Source organism: Siniperca chuatsi, linkage group LG23 (genome assembly GCF_020085105.1).
Source record: "Siniperca chuatsi isolate FFG_IHB_CAS linkage group LG23, ASM2008510v1, whole genome shotgun sequence".
Taxonomy (NCBI): domain Eukaryota; kingdom Metazoa; phylum Chordata; class Actinopteri; order Centrarchiformes; family Sinipercidae; genus Siniperca; species Siniperca chuatsi.
Window position 1 is genome coordinate 15,363,342 of NC_058064.1, and position 19,617 is coordinate 15,382,958.

General features: G+C 40.3%; 1 protein-coding gene across 6 annotated transcripts in view; it reads right to left on the bottom strand.

The window, feature by feature from the left end:
• Nucleotides 1-19,617, bottom strand: part of tbc1d22a (TBC1 domain family, member 22a) — a 124,890-nt gene that overhangs the window by 95,609 nt on the left and 9,664 nt on the right. For all 6 annotated transcript variants that reach the window (XM_044185330.1, XM_044185328.1, XM_044185325.1 and 3 more), the window contains exons 5-6: nucleotides 18,014-18,196; nucleotides 2,090-2,160 (exon numbers count right to left, since the gene is read on the bottom strand). In XM_044185330.1, coding sequence (XP_044041265.1) covers nucleotides 2,090-2,160; nucleotides 18,014-18,196 — 254 coding nt within the window. The remainder of the gene's footprint in view (nucleotides 1-2,089; nucleotides 2,161-18,013; nucleotides 18,197-19,617) is intronic.

The following is a 19,617-nucleotide window of genomic DNA, read 5'->3' on the forward strand; positions in this document are numbered from 1 at the left end:
CCTTTACTTCCGTAACATATCTACGTCACTATGTAACACTGCTCAATGCACGAATTGAGTAGCTTCCACAAGTACAACTAAATATGAAATTAAAATAACGTTAGATACCCTCCATGCAGTCAATAAAGTTGTTACTGTGATGTAGAGACAGTGCACAGTTAAAAGGTTACCTATGAAAGATAAATTAGTTACAAATTAATAACTTACCACTCTGAAATGTCTTGCTCCAGTCTAGGTTGTGAAGCTGGTTCAGGTTGTTGGAACACATACGGCTGAACCGCCACAGTTACCGGCTGAAACTTCTTGTTTTGGATCACACTACCTTGCTCGTCAGGACCCGCCCTACTCTGCTTCTGACTGGCTAGTAGTCCTTACTGGTGCTGCAGCAAAGTGCAGTATGAAAATTAAACCATGTTAATCTATTATGGTACAACCCCAAAATAAAATTACGAACCTGAAAATGAGCATAATATGACCACTTTAAAACCATGTCCAATCTGTCCTTGACCATGAAAGAGAGAAAACGTATATAAAATATCTCGGCTTGCGGTGACAAGGTTGGAAAGCGAAGGACCGGCTAGGTTTTAAACAAAAGACAAAGCCGCAAATCATTTTATTGAGACTGTCTCCTGAACTGAGGAAATAAACTAGCTCTTTAGGAACTTCAAGGGTTTGTGGCTTCATAGCTTCAAGAAGGGTGAGGGTGTGACACTGAAGCAGTGTATTTAGCTGTATTTTAACAAAAAGATGACTGTTTGGAACATATTGAGCATGAGAGAGGCTTGAGTGATTCCTGTGTATCTTAGCATAGCATAAACATTGTCAACAGCTAGCCTAGCTCTCTCCAAAGTTCCAAAATCTGACTACTACTACTAAAGCTCTTATGCCATATTTCCCAAAATGCTGAACTATTCCTTTAGCAGAGGAGGAAGAACTTGTGACGGAGGGATCATTCTTCCATTTCTCTCTCACTGCTTTTAATGTTATCCTACAACCCTGTTATTTCTATTTTCTCATGTATTCTTTTTTTTGTTTTCTTTACTCTTTATTTTTTTATCTGGTTACATTCCTTCATGTTCCTTCGGGCGGTCCAACCATCATTTATACAGGCCACAGGGCAGCTGTGCTTTGCAACCCCAGTGTTCACTGCAGTGTTCTCTTTATATAAATACATGCTGCATATAAACGTGTACACACACACACACAATTGCTACACACACATGCATGCACAAATGATATACTGTATATACTCGCAAACACAGAAATGCACAATCGAACAACACAAACACGAACAAACCATTAATGGGGTGTTATCTATGGTACATTAGCTAAAACACCCAGATACATACATATATTCACATACCAAAACAGCTAAAGTGCTGAGGTGCCCCTCCCCTCCTCTGTGCCTGGCTGCCTACACTGCAGCCAATGCTTTGCAACTTCATATGGCGTTATGAGCACTCACTTCAGGAGTACCTAACAAAGCAGCCATTAATGGTTAAAGCGCCCAGTTGGTAGCCTCCCACCACCAAAAAACACAAACAGGCACACACACACACACACACACACACACACACACACACCTTTAATGGCGTCTTTTCTGCGGCACATTAACTATTGTGCAGTAATTAATGGGAGAGTCACGGCGTTCAAAAAGCCAGTCTTCTCTCTGCAGACTAGGAGCTGTACACCACAACAATGGCTTAATGAGTAAACACACCACGCGTCTCATGAATAAATTAATTGTGCCTTGCAATTCATTTTCCCTATTGAAGTTTGAAAAAAAAAAAGCAGGACTGTTACCAGTCTTCATAAATCAAAAAAGGGAGGGGGTTGGGAGAGAGAACATGACAGCAACTTATTGTGCATTTGTGTGCCCAAGATCCTCTGTAATGCGCATTATTTGTGCGGTTGAATGTGTGTGCAAGTGAGGGTTTATGAATGAGACTACATAGGTTTTTGTCTTTGAGTGTGTTTGTATGCAAGTGTTTTTATGAGTGTTGCTAATAAGTGTTTATTTCAATGTGTCTGCAGGTGTCTGCTTGTGCATGTACAGTATATATGTACAGCACATGTGTGAGTTACTTACTGAAAGGAGCTTCCACGTTATCGGTCGGACCTGTCGTGGGATTCCAGACCAGCTGAGTTTCCGTAGCTCTTCTATAAAAACAACAAAAATATCAAAGGGTCCTTTTTAGATTCACACAATTCACACATTAGTTTACACAAAGACTTTGATTTCCCTCTAAAGCCCGACCAATAACTGGCAGGTCGATAATATCAGCTGATATTACGTTATCACCAATATTATCCACCAATATTAGCTTATCAGAGATATATCCACATGGGCATATACTGTATGTCAATAAATAACAAACTGTTCAGTCTGTTCAACAATAGATCAAAATTGTTTGTTATGAGTGTATGTTGAAAAATGAAAGTTGGCCAATATATTGTTATTTAATTTTTTAAACTCCCAAATACTGATAATTAAGAGGGGGATTGCCGCACACTCTGGACCAGTGTAATACTAACTGCAATCAGTCGAGCTCTATTCCCTTCCCATGTTTTGAACATTTTTGATGCCCGACAAAGAATGACACAATAAACAGCTAAAGAGATATTGAGATGGAAGCGAAAATGATGACAATAATGTGTATTTACCGGCCTGCAGCTGTGTTCAGGCAGTGTGTGGTGCAGAAGGGTTTCCCCCATGTTTACATTGTCAGTTAATGAGTTGATGACATGTTATGACATGATGACTAAAATTCGAAGATAACGGGTTTTAATGACTGTTGACTTACTTGAAAAAGAATCCATTTACTGTTCGTGACACAAAATGATCCCAATAAAAACTATTTTCAAACCATTATTGGATTATTAAGTCATTCCTGGACATCATTCAATCAATCATTCAATCTACCAACCATGTCCTCATTTTCCAAACTTCCTTTCCTGTCTCTCTTTTTCTTCACCGAAATTATCTGATGGGTTAGAAGTAGATTAATAACTACGTTCTCCCCAGGCCGGGAGGGAGAGCCGGCAGGCTATAATGTAAAATAAATGTGATGGAAAGGTGCAAATTGAACTTCTAAATTGGCGGAGAGTAGTTACCTTTGGGTCCATGAAGACCCAGAAAATATGGCTTAATGTTAGGTGCTACACATCACATCCAGCCCATATCCCTCTCTCTCGAATACACACACACACACGTTGGCAGTAATCGAGGATGGGTGGATGTAGGGATCAACAGTGACTCAAGAAAAAATGTTTTGTCTTGTGGTATTTAGCAACCTATGTCTTCTATTTCATCCTATTTTTAGTAAATCGAGCATAATACTTAGACTACACTAAAGGTGTAGGATATAATTTCCCTGCACCAAAAAAGAGATTATGTTCATATATAGAGCTAAAGCTATTGTTTGTAGCTGTGCTTGTGTAACCGTTTTGGCTCAGGGCTCAAATGTGACCGTACTTATCCCATAACGTCTCCACCCAGTTCATTAGAAAACACATTACTTTACTCTAAGTGGTTCCGGTCCACACTGGGCCTTCTTTTGGGCTATGAGGTAATAGCCAAGTCATACAAGTTCATACAACATTTCAACATTTCAGATTATATCAAGTAGGTGGTAAACTGCCTTTCCTCATCAGATGCCCAGGACCTTGAAACTATTTAATTCTTTTTGGATAATCCATGACACATTTTCTTCACACATATTCTTCACCAAGGAAGTGAAATCATTGAGTGACCTTGTCTACCAGGACCAGGCAGCTTAGGATATTCAAGATGTATGATTGTGCGTTTTCAGCAGTATTTCTTAAGAAGGAGGAGGTTCCTGGATGAATTCTCGCTAACATTAACTCATGCATTATTCACAGATAGATCTACCTCTGCCCGGGACCTACAAGTCTACGAACCCCCCATTAGCATTCAGCAAGACGAGTCGCCACAGCCAAACTGAGACAAACATAAAAACACAATGGAAATCTCTTCACTTGTAATTGCACTGCCACTGTTTTACCTGCATTCCAAGAGTGAAGGGAAGAGGGGAAATTGATTTCTGTGCAAATGAAATGGCACTGCCTTAACATACTTTTTAACAAATGTACCCAATGAATAAGCCAAATTCTTCTTCAACGTTTATTCAAGGAACTGGCTGGAAATTGATAAGCCCTTTGCACAGAGTGAACGATATTGATTAGTGCTGCCAAATGACTCTGCCTTGCCTGTTCTTCAAGGCAAATGCAATGGAGAGTCAGTGACAGATAGCAGAATAGGAAATAGCAATCAGCTAAACAGCAATGGGCTAAGTCCATTGGCTAAATTGAGTAAAACGCATTAGAGCTTGTTCAGCTGATGGGAGTAACTATTTAGTCACTATAGTTCCTGTGCATCTTCCACTTAAAATTTCTCCCTTACCTTGTCCCCAGTGACTTTAATTACATAGAAATTCAATACAGTAATCTAGTGCACAGCATGGCTCTGTTGGTTTGGAGGGAGTCAGAGCCCCCCAGTATGGGAAGGTTTCGATTACCCCAAGGTTGCCTGTGCAGCAGCAAGTCGCATTTAAAAACAGATAAAAAAAAACTCTCTTAGACATGACACAGACCATAAAAGTTGCAAAGCAAATGTGTTGCAGGTTTTCCGTGTATTCTCTCTCTGTCTCTTTGTTCCTTCCCTTCCCTCTCCTCAGGACTATAACAAGTGGAAGACAATGTATGGAAGTGTGTGCGTATTGCTACCGAGTTATAGTGTGTACAGACACAGAAAAGGCTACAGTCTATTAAAAGATTTTGCCTCACCCTGAATCTGCAGCTTTCAGGCGTAGTTAGCACTGTGCTTGTAATGTACATGCCAATATTCAATTTGCCAGTTTTCTGAGATTGGCACTATGACGCACTTAAAGGGGAACTCCACCGATTTTACATTTGGGGAGTACTACTACTACTACCACTACTACTACTACTACATTTACTACAACACACGCACATGTCCAACTGAATTGTCGGCAGTTGGAGTTGCATTGTGGGTAATGTAGCCAGGTTTTGACAAGGAAGAAGAATGCATGCATGCTTTAAAAAAAGACAATATCTGGTTATTTTGCATCGATTTCAATCAATCAATCAATCAATCATTCTTTAAACTGTCCATTTTAAGTCTGACAATGTTCTAGGAGCTCAATGCTAAATCGTACTCTTAACAAATCATTCCATCCACTGCTATTTTCCTGTTTCTGGGAAAAACTCTTTATCATGCAATACCTCATGTAACTGACATGGTATAATACAATATTGATGCCAACACAGGCAAGATTGATTGGCATTGTGGTCCTGCCTCCCCACTGAAATCGTTGCCAGTCCCAGCGTGGTTTGTTGGGGTACATCCTGTTTTGCAAGCTCATGAAAGACTGCTTCAGCAGCTGTGGCTATTGATTGCCACTACTGCATGTCAAAGCACATGTGCATACATTTTTCAAATCAACTTTCACAGCTCCCCATTGCAATACTGCTGGATGAATTCACACATATTTGAATCTCTTCTGCCAGTACCTGTGTGTGTGTGTGTGTGTGTGTGTGTGTGTGTGTGTGTGTGTGTGTGTGTGTGTGTGTGTGTGTGTGTGTGTGTGTGTGCGCTCATATGTCTGAATGCACCATTAGGTTGCTCGCAATGACGTCAACCTTTTACACATGTGGACTGGGACAGCTGCAGTGAAGTTATATAGAAGCCATTTACAATAAAGTCCAAGTCTTTAAGGGTGAAATCGTTATCCTATGTGCACCTCTACATTCATTACGCTCCTAACAGCTAGTCAAGGGTGTCTCTCCTCTTGCCTTGCTCCCTTTGAACCTTCATTTGCACTGTCAGACAAAGAAATGAGTCCATGAATCTTGCGGGCTCGGGCTTAATTAAACTATGTTATATTTCCCCCACCTGGCATTAATCTCACCATAGGGGGTTATAGAGAGGAGGGGTGAAGGGACGTGAGGCGCAAGTTAGCTAATGGTCTTTCCATCCTGATGCTGCAGTGATCTCCAGAAAGCCCTGTACCCTCTGGTCAAACATTTTGCATTGCAGGAAAGGCTTGTGTGCAGAATGTGTGCACTGAAGAGGCATCTATGCTGGTGTTTGTGTGTGGGTATGTATAAGTGTGTGGCAAGGGGCAAATATTTACTTGGCACCATGTGGCCAGCAGAACAAGCAGATGTGCCTGTTAGACCCATACATCATATACAGAAAACCAAAGACACAGCCTCTACTCCTGAAAATCGCTGTCTTCCTAACCACTCTCCAGCAGAGAGCCGGACCACTACAGAATCCAAATCACAGTTAGCCCAACGTGAGCCCAGATGACTTATAGACCCACAGATTGACTGTCAGAGTACTGATTCACTGCACTGGTACAGTACATGAAAGGACAATGATATATTCAACTAGGAAAGATAATTTCATCATATTCTTATATGTTCACACATTTTAATTAGTCCTGGGCTAAAATGCTGCTTTGAGAGGAGATCTGCATAAGGAAATATGTAATCCATAATCCATCTGTGAAATAGACTCTGTGGTGATGCTTTATTCTAATGCTAATACACTTTGATAGGAAATGTGGCTATACCCCTATTTCCTAAATGCTCACTATATAGCCATACTCATCTCCGCTCCAATTCCTGAGAAATCATTTCTGAGGAATAAAACTCCATTTCCCCACAGTCGGCAGAGACAGAGAGGGCAACATGAGCATAGTTGACGTACAGGCTAAATTGCAGATGTCGTTTCATTAGTGTGAGGCTAGCTCATCTCTCAGAAAACATATCTGACTCTCTAGGGCATCTCTTGTGCATTATGAATGAGACAGCCAAGCCCTATCTCCACTGGAATAAATTAAAGGCATTTCATGACATTTTGAAAATTAATCTGTTGTTTTTGCTCAGCAGGCACTTGTCACAATGTGGGTGAAAAAAGTTTCTGCAACTGTCCCGGAGGCGATGAGGGACTAGCTGTCCCCGTCAGTTTCAGTGAACAAAGTTAACAATGCAAACAAGCCATTTTTAGCTGGCAGATTTTTCACTCCCCGCTATACATAGTAATCTGTACAACAACAAAAAAAATAAATGAAATTATGAAATCATTCCTTTAACAGGTCTCTATAGAAAAAACTCATTAAAGCAAAAACTGAATTTACAGTCAATTCACCCCACAGGCAATCATTTCAAAGTATACATATAGTACAAGCGGGGGCAAGCGGAAACAGAATTTCCCTTTTGGGACCAATAAAATATCACATTATTATATACATGCTTTGGAATTAGTGCGATCCGTATTGTGGGTGTTTATCATACTGGCAGACACAGACCTCAGGGGACTGGTCTGGAGAGACCGTCTCAACCCCGGAGGAAGCAGTATTCCTCGCTGGCATGAAAAACACCTGTAACATCAGCAATGTGCAACTCAAGGGCAACTGCTAGTCTTTCCTCTCTGTGTCTACTGTATTCCATTATGCATGAACTTACAGGGGTGCACTTTGTCTTGGCTGGAGTTAAGCTGGGGACCACAGGGGGTGATTAGGACACCATGTACCTTCTGTTTAACACCCACAACAGCTGCTCTGATGTGGGACCCTCAGAGGTAATGAATGCTCAATGACTCTTGAAACATTCAGAGGGCAAAATATAACAAAATATCATGTTTGTAATGTATTACATTAAAACTTTTTTAACCAGCCAAGATAACCAAAAGTATTATATAGCAGCAGCTTGAGAGTAGTTACAAGGCGAGGGAAGGTCACTTCAAAAGAACACAACATGGAGTTTCCAAGTGCAGTCACTCATGTACTGTTGCCATAAGCAGCTCCAGTGAAGCAGCTGGGGTTGGGTGCCTCATTGAAGGCCACCTCAAATGTACCGTACTTGCTGAGGGAGGAGAGAATGTGTCTTATTCACCTCTGTGGCCCAGATTCTCGCAGCCTGCATGGGGATCTGAACCACTTACATGTGGGTCACAGGACCATTTCTTTAACATTTTGGCTATATAACAAAGGCAAAGGCCTTCTGTTCCAGAAGTAAGAAAACCTCAATCAAAATCATAGTGACTGTAATTTCGGTAAAAAAAAAAAAGATCTAATATTCTTTTTTATTCAATATTTCTGTTTTTAGCAGCCTTTTACGAACACTCATAATCGCAGGTTAAACACCATGGCTCAGCAGAAGAGGTAAGCCAATGGCTGAGTCCAAAACCCAAAAATATTCTATTTACTATCATATATGACAAAGGTATTAAAAAATGAATTGTTCCCAAACTTAAAAACATGAAGGTTTCAACTTCTAACCGCAAGTGCTGAAGTGGATGTGAATTTGTGTTAGAATGTGAAAAGTAAACCCCAGCAACATGTTTCATTTCTTCAGGAAATAAGATAAAAGAAATGCTGGCACAACAAGCAACAGAGAGTAGCCAAGACATGATGCCAGGACTCTCTATTGGGGCAGGATCTAAGGATTCATTAAGAACTAAATTTAGGTTCTAATCTTGATTATACACAACAGCCACTGGAATCATGCATGTATTCATAAAGGGCTGTTTTCTTCCTGAGTGGACTGAAACAATGGAGCTTAACTGGCCGACTGAGGCCCCTCACTATAAGCAACCAAGCAATATGAAGCGGTGGTGTTAGAAAAAAAAATCAAATAGAATAAGTATGAGAGTGTGTGTATATGTGTGATTGTAAGTGTGGATGTGATAGTGTGTACCTGCACTTCTTCCATGTCTGCCTGTCTACCTGCCTGTCAGTCAGTCTACCTGCCTGTGTGCATGGTTCTGTATGAAGGCTAGTAAGAAGAATGGAAGACAGCGAGAAGGGAAGAAGTGCTGTCAGTCAGTGCTGGCTGAGCAGGGAGCTGATGGGAGAAGGAGGGAAGACGCTTGGCGGGCCGGAGCCATGCACTATTCAGGCATCATTCAGACGGAGCGCGACCACTGGGGCAAAACACCACAAGGTTCTCGGCAACACACAAACACACATGTATGAATACCACACACACCTGCCAAAACTGGGGTTTGTATTCTGCACCAGGAGCTACCTCAGCAAATCCAAAATCAAGACTGCGGCACTCTGGTTTTCACGCGTTCTAAACCTTAAGTAGCACAACAATAATAACAACAACAGTAATTGTATCTCTTGCTTTAAATACAGCAATAAGAGGTATATGCTGCACTGGAAAATGAAAAGGTCAGAACACTCACAAGTACTTTCTATACTATTACAATGTGTTCCAGTAATGTCCTCCAAAGCACCTGTGTGATATCCATGAAAGTCTTATATAATATTGCTATAGTAAAAAGTAGGTGAATGCCATCCCTTCTCCCCTTGTTGCAGGCATTGTCCCAGTGTCATCTGAAGCTATTTTGCCAGTGAGGTCAGAAAAACAATACAATCAGAACAGACACCTTTATCATGCAGTGTATTAAAAAGTTAAGCTCCCCTCCTATAAACCTTGAATGCTGTGAGAGAGTCCTGAACGGTCTAACTCATCTAAAGGACAAAGTGATGGCGCCAGGGAGCAGACAGCTCGTAAACTAATGGGACTCTTGTAAAAAGATACTCCCCCCTAGATTATACCTGCTCAGGAGGCCTGATGGATGGCCCAGATGGCTGGGAGAGGACACCAAGCATAGATGAGTGTACAGGTGTGAGAACGTGTGTGTGTGTGTGTTCTTTTGTGCGCTATAATTGTATAGTCTATTACCTGAAGCTTGCCTTGCCTTTAACTGATTTAGATAGAACAGGTCCTAAAACATCTGACCTGGTGACATTTTGTTTTTAAAAACCATGTTTTATGAGGAAATATACCGACATTTTGAATTTCAGATATGTTACTTTTCCAGGTAATGGTTATATTGGAAGGAACACATTTCCACATTTCAGCTTTTCTAAAAAACAACTCATTAATATGCTAAATGAAACCATTGCAGACCGGGATAATGAGCCATGATACACAATGTAGCACATTCCTGACCAAAAACGACTCAAACTGTCATTGAGAAATCCAAGCCTAATCATGCAATTTGCATAAATGCGAGTGCAGGTTTAGAATTTCTTTCCAAAATTACTATAGAGAATAATGTCTAACTTGTTTCTTCTAGTCTATAAAGGCTTATTTTACCTACAGTACTGTAAAGCTGAAACAATCAGTTAATTAGTTAAGTCAGCAACAATTTTGATAACCAATTCATCATTTAAGTAATGATTTAAAGATACCCTCCAGACATGTAATAAAACATATATACAAATAGTCTGCTTGGAACAATAATGTGTCTCTGGTATGTTTTTTCTGCAAAAAAAGTATAATTTACACATTAAAATCCTTAAAAAAAAAAAAAAAAGGTCATTAAAAATTCCATAATCTATGCAAATGTTGTTAATATCTAAAGTTTTCCTGCTGGACACAAGATGTCTCCTACTTCACTGTAAAGTCTATTAAGTCTATTATTTTCAGTGTACGTGCACTGGTGGCTTAAAATTTCTACATCACACTTGTGTAATTGGCAAATTGGACCTGGATTGGCTTGCAAACTATTTGTGAAGTCACAAATCATGCTCATAGGCCCAACCCTTAAAATCTGATTTTCAATGAGCACAGAGAAACTTTCCACTTTCAGCAGATGAACGTGAAAACAGCCTTCTAGTGTCTCTGCACATATATCATTCTGCACAGTGAAGCTCAAATATCCAACTGTAGGAACAAGAAGAAAAACATATTTTGAGTGGAGGGGGACTTCAAGCAAAAATACACTAGTCAGGATGTTCTTCTGTAAGTTGAGCATCTTTGGGTTTTGGGCTGTTGGTCAAACAAAATAAGCAGTTTGAAAATGTCACCTTGGACTCTGGGAGACTGTGCGGGACTTTTTTCTTTCTATTTGCTGACATTTTATAAACCCAATGATTTATTGAGAAAATAATCAGTAGATTAATTGATAATGAAAATTGATATTTCACTGTCTTGTGTTTTGTTGGTTTTGAGTCCTTTGGTATGGTGATAGATGAAGTCAGACCTGGAGCTTGATATAAACCCTTTTTTTATATCTGGTCTTTACATAAGCATAAGTTATAGCTTACTTCCCTGGTTGTTGGATGAATCAGTAGTGGTATAAAAACAATTGAAACCTTGTTGTTAGCCTTAAGGAAAGAAAAGAACGCCTGTGACATAGGACTGTATTATTAATCATGTATATATTTATAATACCATTTATGTTGTAGGTAGACTTAACAGGATTCATAAAAACAAACCTCTGGCTATATCTATTCAGGCTGTCATATGGAGGCATCCTTCTTTTCTTAAACCCTAACTTAGTGAATCACTAAATATAGATAAGAAATTGCAGGATTAAACTGAAACATTTGGCAGTGGACACAATATGTCTTCAACTGCACAAAAAGCAGCACTTCCCAGTACTCAGCAGAGAACAGGTTGAACGGTAAAGGCTGAAGTGTGTTCAGTCAAGCTTCTCTTGGAATAGAAAGGATGAAAAATTCACATAGAAAACCACCGTGTAACATGTGAATAAACTAAGCCAGACAATTTGGGAGGCTACTGACACAGGAGACAGCTGGAGGTTGGACCAACCTTATTAAGTCAGGTGTTTTGCCTGGGGACATGCTAGGAGGCAGCACACACACGAACATTTATGCACACATACATACATATACCAGTGACTATTAGTACACTTCCAATGCAAGGAACACGCAAATGGAGTACAATTTTAAAGCAAAGAAAAAGGGGAAATAACAAAACGCTGTAACTTTAAGATTTAGCATTTCTCACAGTATCCACTTTCTAAAAATAGGACAGTTATACAGAAAGCAACCTACAGTGCATTCTCTCTTTTTTCTCTCTAGCTTTCGTCAAATGGGTGCTACTGACGTCTCAAATAAAGAGAACACTTCTACTGAGAATTCACATGGAAACCTTCTCTCTGTAAAGTTGCCATATTTACCAGAGATTTACCCATGTAGACAGTCTAATGCTACATTATCTCTTCTTCTATACTTTCCAAGCCTGTGACATACACCTCTGAAATTGTCACACATGGACAGTGCTTTCAAACGAGGCATTAGGTATGAGTTAAATTGAAATACATCGCCACTTCCCACTTTGATGGCGGCTATTAACTTTGCAAACAGTGCTGATGGTAAGCCTATCATATGGTGGCTGCTGTGTAACAGGATTGTGGCACAACAGAGTGCGAAGCGAGCAACTGTGGCAGAAAGTAACAGGCCTCCTAACTATAGTTGCTGCAGTGAGGGTGATGGCAGTTGAGGAGAAGCGTACTGTAGTGGTGGAGGTATAACAAAGAGCTGCAGCACCCCCAACAGAGGGTAGAGACACACCGACAGGCAGCAAGGCAATGAAAAGAAGTATGTGTGTATTCTTTTGCGCAGTTATATGTTGTATTTTCTGTTTTCTTATTGTTGGTTAGCAGTTTCTTTGCATTTGTATGTTCTTGTACATTATTTATGTTGCCGATGGCCCATAGATGTCCATCATGTGTTTGTGAACATGTGTGAACATATGACTCTGCCTCATATAATGACCACACAAAGAGCAAACAGACAGAAGGAAAAAAAGAAGAAGAGAAAAAGAAACAAACAAGGAAAGGAACTGATGAAAGGGGAAGTAAAAGATAGAGTAAGGCTAAATTGCCAGGAAGGATAAGAGGGGGAAGGACCATTGCCATAGCAACAGTGGTATTTCTGCCATCCAGTAATAACTGCTTGATGTCAGATGCCAGCTCTTGGTCTTAGAATCGATTAAAAAGAAAAAGATATGCAGAAAGTCTGTAAAATCTGGCATTGTGACTTATATCCATCATAGAGCAAGTGTCTTACAGATAGTATACAACACTAAAAACAATCTGGGGAAACAAATATTACAACGGATACAAACACACACAAAATCATCCACATACACAAACACAATCTCATCCAGAATTTTGAACAGAGTTGGCAGAAAAATAATAAGTTTTGTTTAGTAGCTGAAAAGCTGAAAACTGAACAGCTGAAAAGCAGAAAATGTGTCTAGACCATCTAGTATTGCATTTGTGAAGTTGCTTCCCCTTGTTATTGGCATGCAGTGAAAATGTCATGGACTGTTACCTTTGTCCCTTTTGCCCATTCCTAGAGTGACGACAAATTTAAAAATGGTGGTCAGTGGTCACATGAGGAAACAACTCAGATTAATTCTGTTGTTCTTTGTATTTTTTTACACCTGGAACTATCCTACTGGAACAAAATTTAGCCCCTGGTTCCTCTATTAGAAACGCAGGTTTAGTTCCTGAGTTGCTCGGAAGGTTCTTGGTCCCCTGTGTTTCTGAATGATATATTAATTTAAAACATTACAGCTTTCAGTTTTCAACAGTTCTGCCAGGATCTTAGTGAGTGTTTTTGTGATTTGCTAAAAATTTGGTTCATCAAGGTGCGATTTGTTTTGATCTGGACTCATAAGAATGGTTCTGGATTGGGTTGAGTTATGCATGTTTCTTCAATCTGGCTTATGTTAAAATATTGCACCCCTCTCCAAATAATGCAGTTGTGCTAAGTGTTGCATTAACAAGAAGTGAAACTCATGAAGGGACTGGCTAAATCCGTAAGTTTTTTCTCTTTTTTTCTCAGTTTCCCGGCTGAAATAACTCCCTCCTCAATGAGCGTTCAGTGGGTGCTGTGTTCAGGTACACTCAACAGACAGGCTCGCCTCAGGACATCAGGAATAATTAGCTGAGACCAATCACCCTACTGTCACACACGCACAGGTCATCACCTACTACATGACCTTACATGCTTAACAGACTGCTGTCACAACCTGTCGCAAGACTCAACAGAGAGGAAAAGGGAGAAGGGAGGGGGTTAAGATGTGAATGCAAAGTAGATCATGGAGGCAAGTTGGCCAGACTTAACATGATCAAGAAACAGAAAAGAAGACACTGACAAGTGACAAAAACAGGTGGAAACATGTAGCATATACTGCATACTGTTGCCTTATTTCACCATCTATCTCCTTCAATTCAACACAGTTACTAACAGTTCTTCAGGCAAAGTTTCATATCATTCGAGGCATGAAGAGAACTTTATGCTGCCTAATGCCCTCTGCTACACCACTTGACAAGACTAACTAGGCTATAACACAAAATGGAGGTAGCTATAATGCTTAGTTATGGGCTATCATTTTAGAAAATCACACACTGACCGACACGGTCAGAGAGACAAACACACCTGTGGACTCCACAGACTGGCAGCCCTGACATGTCAGGGGGGCTGGCCCAAAAACATGGCTGCCTCTGCAATTAATTACACCATTCAAGTGAGGAACCAACCAATGGATCACACCAGCCACCACCACCACCCCATCCTTCGAGCTCAAGGACAGTCGGTCAAGTTTCTCTTTTACACAAGGGGGCGTCATCCCCGGGTGACAGTGTCCACTGGTATGTGGGATATTTGTGTAAATGTGTCACAGACCGCGTGCGGGGACAATGACCTCCACTTTAAGGACAAGGTGTTTAATCCATCTTGCCATCTTCCTCTTAACTGAAAACTGCAAAACTCTGCTAATGTGTAAATGGTAAAATGCTCTATGTGAAAACAATCATATCAGTATTTTAAACCAGACATATGCGTACCCAAAAACAACTAAAAATTACTCATAACTATGTGCAAGCAATGATATTTACTTTTGTCCCAGAAATATTTTGTTACAGTAGGCTTAAATTCCTTCAGATGGTGATTTAATTTTTTCTTTTTGTATTCTCATCTATATCCCATTCTTTGCTGCTGCAATGACCCAATTTCCCCACGGGGATCATTAAAGTTTCATCTTATCTTATCTTATCTGCCCCTATCCCTCTCCCTTCCCTATCACCCCCTCATCACCCCCCTCCCCCAATCCTTCACTTAATTATGTCCCGTGAATGAAGTTCATCTTTCATGCTGCCAGCAGCCGGCAGCGTGGCTCGCCCGTTCTGGGCTATCTAATCATGGCGCAGAGACTAAACTAAATTTAGACAGCCGGCTTGTGATGCCTGGCAGGTCCTAATGGGGGCTGACATCTCAAGACACTCTGCTGATGTACAGGATACACTCTGCCCGAGCGGGCCGCAACCACCGTTGACTAACGCTGATGACTTGTGAACCAGTTTGTTTTGCTCAAAAAGTTTTCAAGGGGATCACACATAGAGGTGAATCACTGTGCTGACTAAGGCCATTCAAACTTAATGAAATCCAGCATTTACATTTTAGGATCTTAGCCAATGCTCCAAGTGTGTGTACCTCAAAGTAATCTGCATGTGGCAAGTAAAGCTGTGGCACCAAGGGGTACAAACTCACACACTTTTGTGCAAATTATAAACCAATCAGCCATGTCTGTTGACAGAATATGATTTGTGGATACAGGTTAACATACTGGTCTACATAATATCAGTGGCAATTCAAATGTGATTGTAATTAATCATTAATAATATAACAAATGTACTGAGGAATATCTCTTTAGGCCTTCTGTTTAAATGCACATAATTCAAAGGGATTTTGACACTTTCTGCAAATTAAAGTCTTACCGATAAATATTGGCCAATATTAGCTGATTGCAAATATATCTGTATTGGAAAATATGTCAGCTCAAGAAATCGTAGAAAAGGTTTCAGTCGTGGTCATCTGGACACTGTTTTCAGAATCAAGACGTTTCGGCTCCCATCCGGAAGTCATTCTCAATTGTGAAAAAAAAAATGGGACGGGAACTAGAAATTTAAGCTACTGTGTTACATAAGCCCCGCCCTCAGGCAGATTCCTGCCTGAGGGCAGGGACATACACTGGGACATACACTGTCTATCACAGTGTATTATCACCTTGGTCACGCCAATCACATGCTAATCAGGTACTTAACAGTGATGAGGTAGATGCAGCCAGAAAACAATAGGCCTGATTACTGATTACTGGGCCATCTTGGAAACAATTAGGTCAGTTTCAGGTGAAACTAGCTATTAACAGATACTCAGACAGATTCCTTCCTGAGGGCAGGGCTTATGTAACACAGTAGCTTAAATTTCTAGTTCCCGTCCCATTTTTTTTCACAATTGAGAATGACTTCCGGATGGGAGCCGAAACGTCTTGATTCTGAAAACAGTGTCCAGATGACTACGACTGAAACCTTTTCTATGATAGAACACTCCTGGATGAATGAGGGACTACACCAGCTCAAGAAATGTTACAGTACATTTTACAGAAATGCCAAATATATGTTTGAGGTAATTTATAAAGTATGTCTGCACATTTAACTGAGGATATTTCATGATTAGGAAAAACATAAATTATTAATATCCCCCACAATGATGATGAAATCATCCATTTCACTGTGGACATAGTCATATGCCAATTCGGTAGACACCGCCAAACCCTACTGACAAGTTAATTTTTCAACTGTAAAATGCCCCAATTATTTAATAATGTAAAAAATAACATCAGCTGATATATTATTACCAGATTTTTTAAACTCTCAAACATCTATATCTGCTTCAAAAATCCAGCATCAGTCGGCCAATCAAAGTCTTCCAGTAACGGGATTATGCCTTCTGAATCACTGTACGGCTTATAATGTGAAATAGATAGAGAAAGTGGTGAGTTTGCATTTACAGCAAACTGCAGAAATGGAACAGATTAGAAAACTGAGAAGATTATTACTAAAACATGATAAAGTATACTTATGAAAGAGGAGAAATCTGAATAAAAGGCTTGTTTCTAATAATAGCCTGTCTCAAATTAATGCCTGGTAGCCTCTTCAGTTGTGGTAAATTAAGACCACAGCCACCATTTGAGAATTGAGGCTACGGTATTTAAACTGTGTCATTTCTGCACTGAAATATCTCTGACACACTCTTTTTGAATTTAGCATATTTAGGGTATTTAGACAGGCACATAACCCATTCTCTTGCTAAGCAACACACTTTTTTAATTCTCTCCTTTGGTCTCACTTCATTCTCTGTTGTGTCAGGCACACTCAACACACACATATACACACATAATGCAGCATAAACACACAAAAAACATTTATAGATGTACATACTTAATGTTAACACAGAGCAGATATGAACGAAAGAGGGCTTTTAACAGAGATTTTACCAAGACTTTAACAGTGCATCCTCCTCTAATAATCCACACAACTCCAATTTTTTTTCTCAGTCTCTGCGTTTTTGCCAAAACTGACTGAGGTCATGAGAACACACTTCAAACTTCAATTTAAAGCAGTATTTTTGTTTGGTCACAGCCTGCACAAATCCTCTGTCCTGAGAATTCAGGGACTCGAGTACAAGAAAGACAGCATGAACAAGGCTTATAGATTATGATGGAGATTCACGGCAGCTACTGCTCTTTAACGGCAAGCGTAAGCATTTCATCTCACAACATTCTGTTTGTAAGATATAGATTGGTCACTGGCTAGATCTTCAAATTCAACATTGCAACCACTTTGATGTAGTTAATCTACTTCAACAAGTTAGTGTGTAGCAGTTGCCAAAAGTTAGTTTCAGAGGACACAAAGTCAACTGTAAAGAGGGAGGTCTGCAAGGATTTCATGGCCAGTGGGGTGGCAGTGGTAGCAAAGTCTCTGGGGTTGGATAAACAATAAAGGCCTGTCGTTTGGTTAGAACAAAGGCCTGTCATTTGCTTTTGTTGTTGGTGGTATTTTTTCCCCTTGTAATCTGCATGTCCAGATGGCTGGATGACTTTCCCACTTACAGCATCGTTAAAAGCACAGCACAGCTGGCAGACAGAGTGAGCAAACTAAGAGCAAGAAGCAAAAGAGCGCAAGGAAAGTGAAAGAGCTTAGAAAGCAAAAAGAAAAAGGCAAAACTAGACAAAAGCTGAGAAATGTAGAGCGAGACAGAGCAATAGTAAGACAAGTGGACTGTGCAAGAGTGCACACTGTAACACAAACTGATAGATACTCTGAGACTTTTGGATGAGTATCTCTTACCCAGATCTGTGTTGGGCCCAGCCAACAACTGTTTGAATTTATCAAGACGGGATGCTTCCCTCTCGGTCATGGCCGGGGTGCCAGATGTGTTCTGGTCAGCCATCCGAGCCACAAGTGGGATGACGGGTGGCCGATGGGGCAGAGACCGTTGTCTGTGGAGGGCTGCATGCTCACCTGCTGCATCTGGTGGGAGGATAAAGAGTTGAGACAGGGCAATGAGTTACCTAAACACACACTGACAAAAAATGGGGGGCTTTCAGATGATGTAGCACAGTATCTTGTGGCCATGTTGAAGGCCTAAAGCTTTTTGCCAAACTGATGAGAACATCTGTAAATACAGTATATGTAAACAATGCAATGTTGGAGACTGACGATTTCCTGTTTACATAGTATCCGCTTGTAAGTTATCAAGCTAACCATAGAATTTGCTCTTCTTAAAACCGCTGTTAACTTCTGATTTTAAAGTTCTTTTGTAAAACCCAGCAAAACAAAACTAAGCCTTGCTAGCAGATCTATGAGGCTGTACTTAGGCACAGCAGTGCTTTGAGACAAATGCTAACATCAGCATGCTAACATGCTCACAATGACAACGCTAACATGCTGATGATGTTTAGCAAGTATAAAGTTCACCATGTTCACCATCTTAGTTTAGCATGTCAGCATGCTAACATTTGCTAATTACCAGTCAACACAAAGTACAGCTGAGGCTGATGGAAATGTCATTAGTTTTGCTGATTTTTGGTCATAAACAAAAGTAAATTTTGACCTGATGACGGAGCTAGATGAAAAGTTAAAGGGTCACCAATCCATCCAATAGTTGTGGAGACATTTCATTCAAGACCATATGCCAATCTCATGGTGGCGCTGACAGAAAAGTCAGGGGATGACCAAAGTCAGTAAGATTCATCCCCTGGGGACCAAAATTTCATAGCAAACCATCTAACAATTGTTGACATATGTCAGCCTGGACCAAAGTGGTGGATCGACTGGCTAAACAACTGACAAACCGCCAGTGCCATCCCTGGACCCATGGCTAAAAATTTTAAATAGTAAACTTCACCCAAAACACATGTATTTACAAAATGTATTGACTTTTAAACCAAGTCTACATGACATTCCAAAAGGCCCAACATTATTGAGTCCAGCTTCCTCTGAACAGAGCTTTCTCTTGATTCTGTTTGGAGGACAGTTTTTGTATTGCTCTGTTAAACTCTGATTAGCCTCTTCCTGTGGAGGGAAAAATGTTCATGGCCTACACTAGGCTTTAACTTGAGCAGTAGCAAGATGACACAATGCAAAGAACAGTAATTAGTAGCTGCACAGTAACTACTGTGCACAGCAGCGTCCCATGTTAGCTTGCTGAATAGTTAGCTAGTTACCAAAGCAAAATTAAAGAACTGCATTTTCAAGTTAAGTGAGCGATTATTTTTCGAGTCAAAAGTGTATTACACAAAGTAAGCAAGGTGGTGATGAATGTAGTTACTGTCAGTGGCTTGTTTTGCAATGAGCCTCCAAGATGGCAGCAGTTGTTGTTGTTGCATAATTTCTGATTCAACTGTGAATCCTTTATAACGGGTAGACAAACACATTCATTCAGTCTGCTG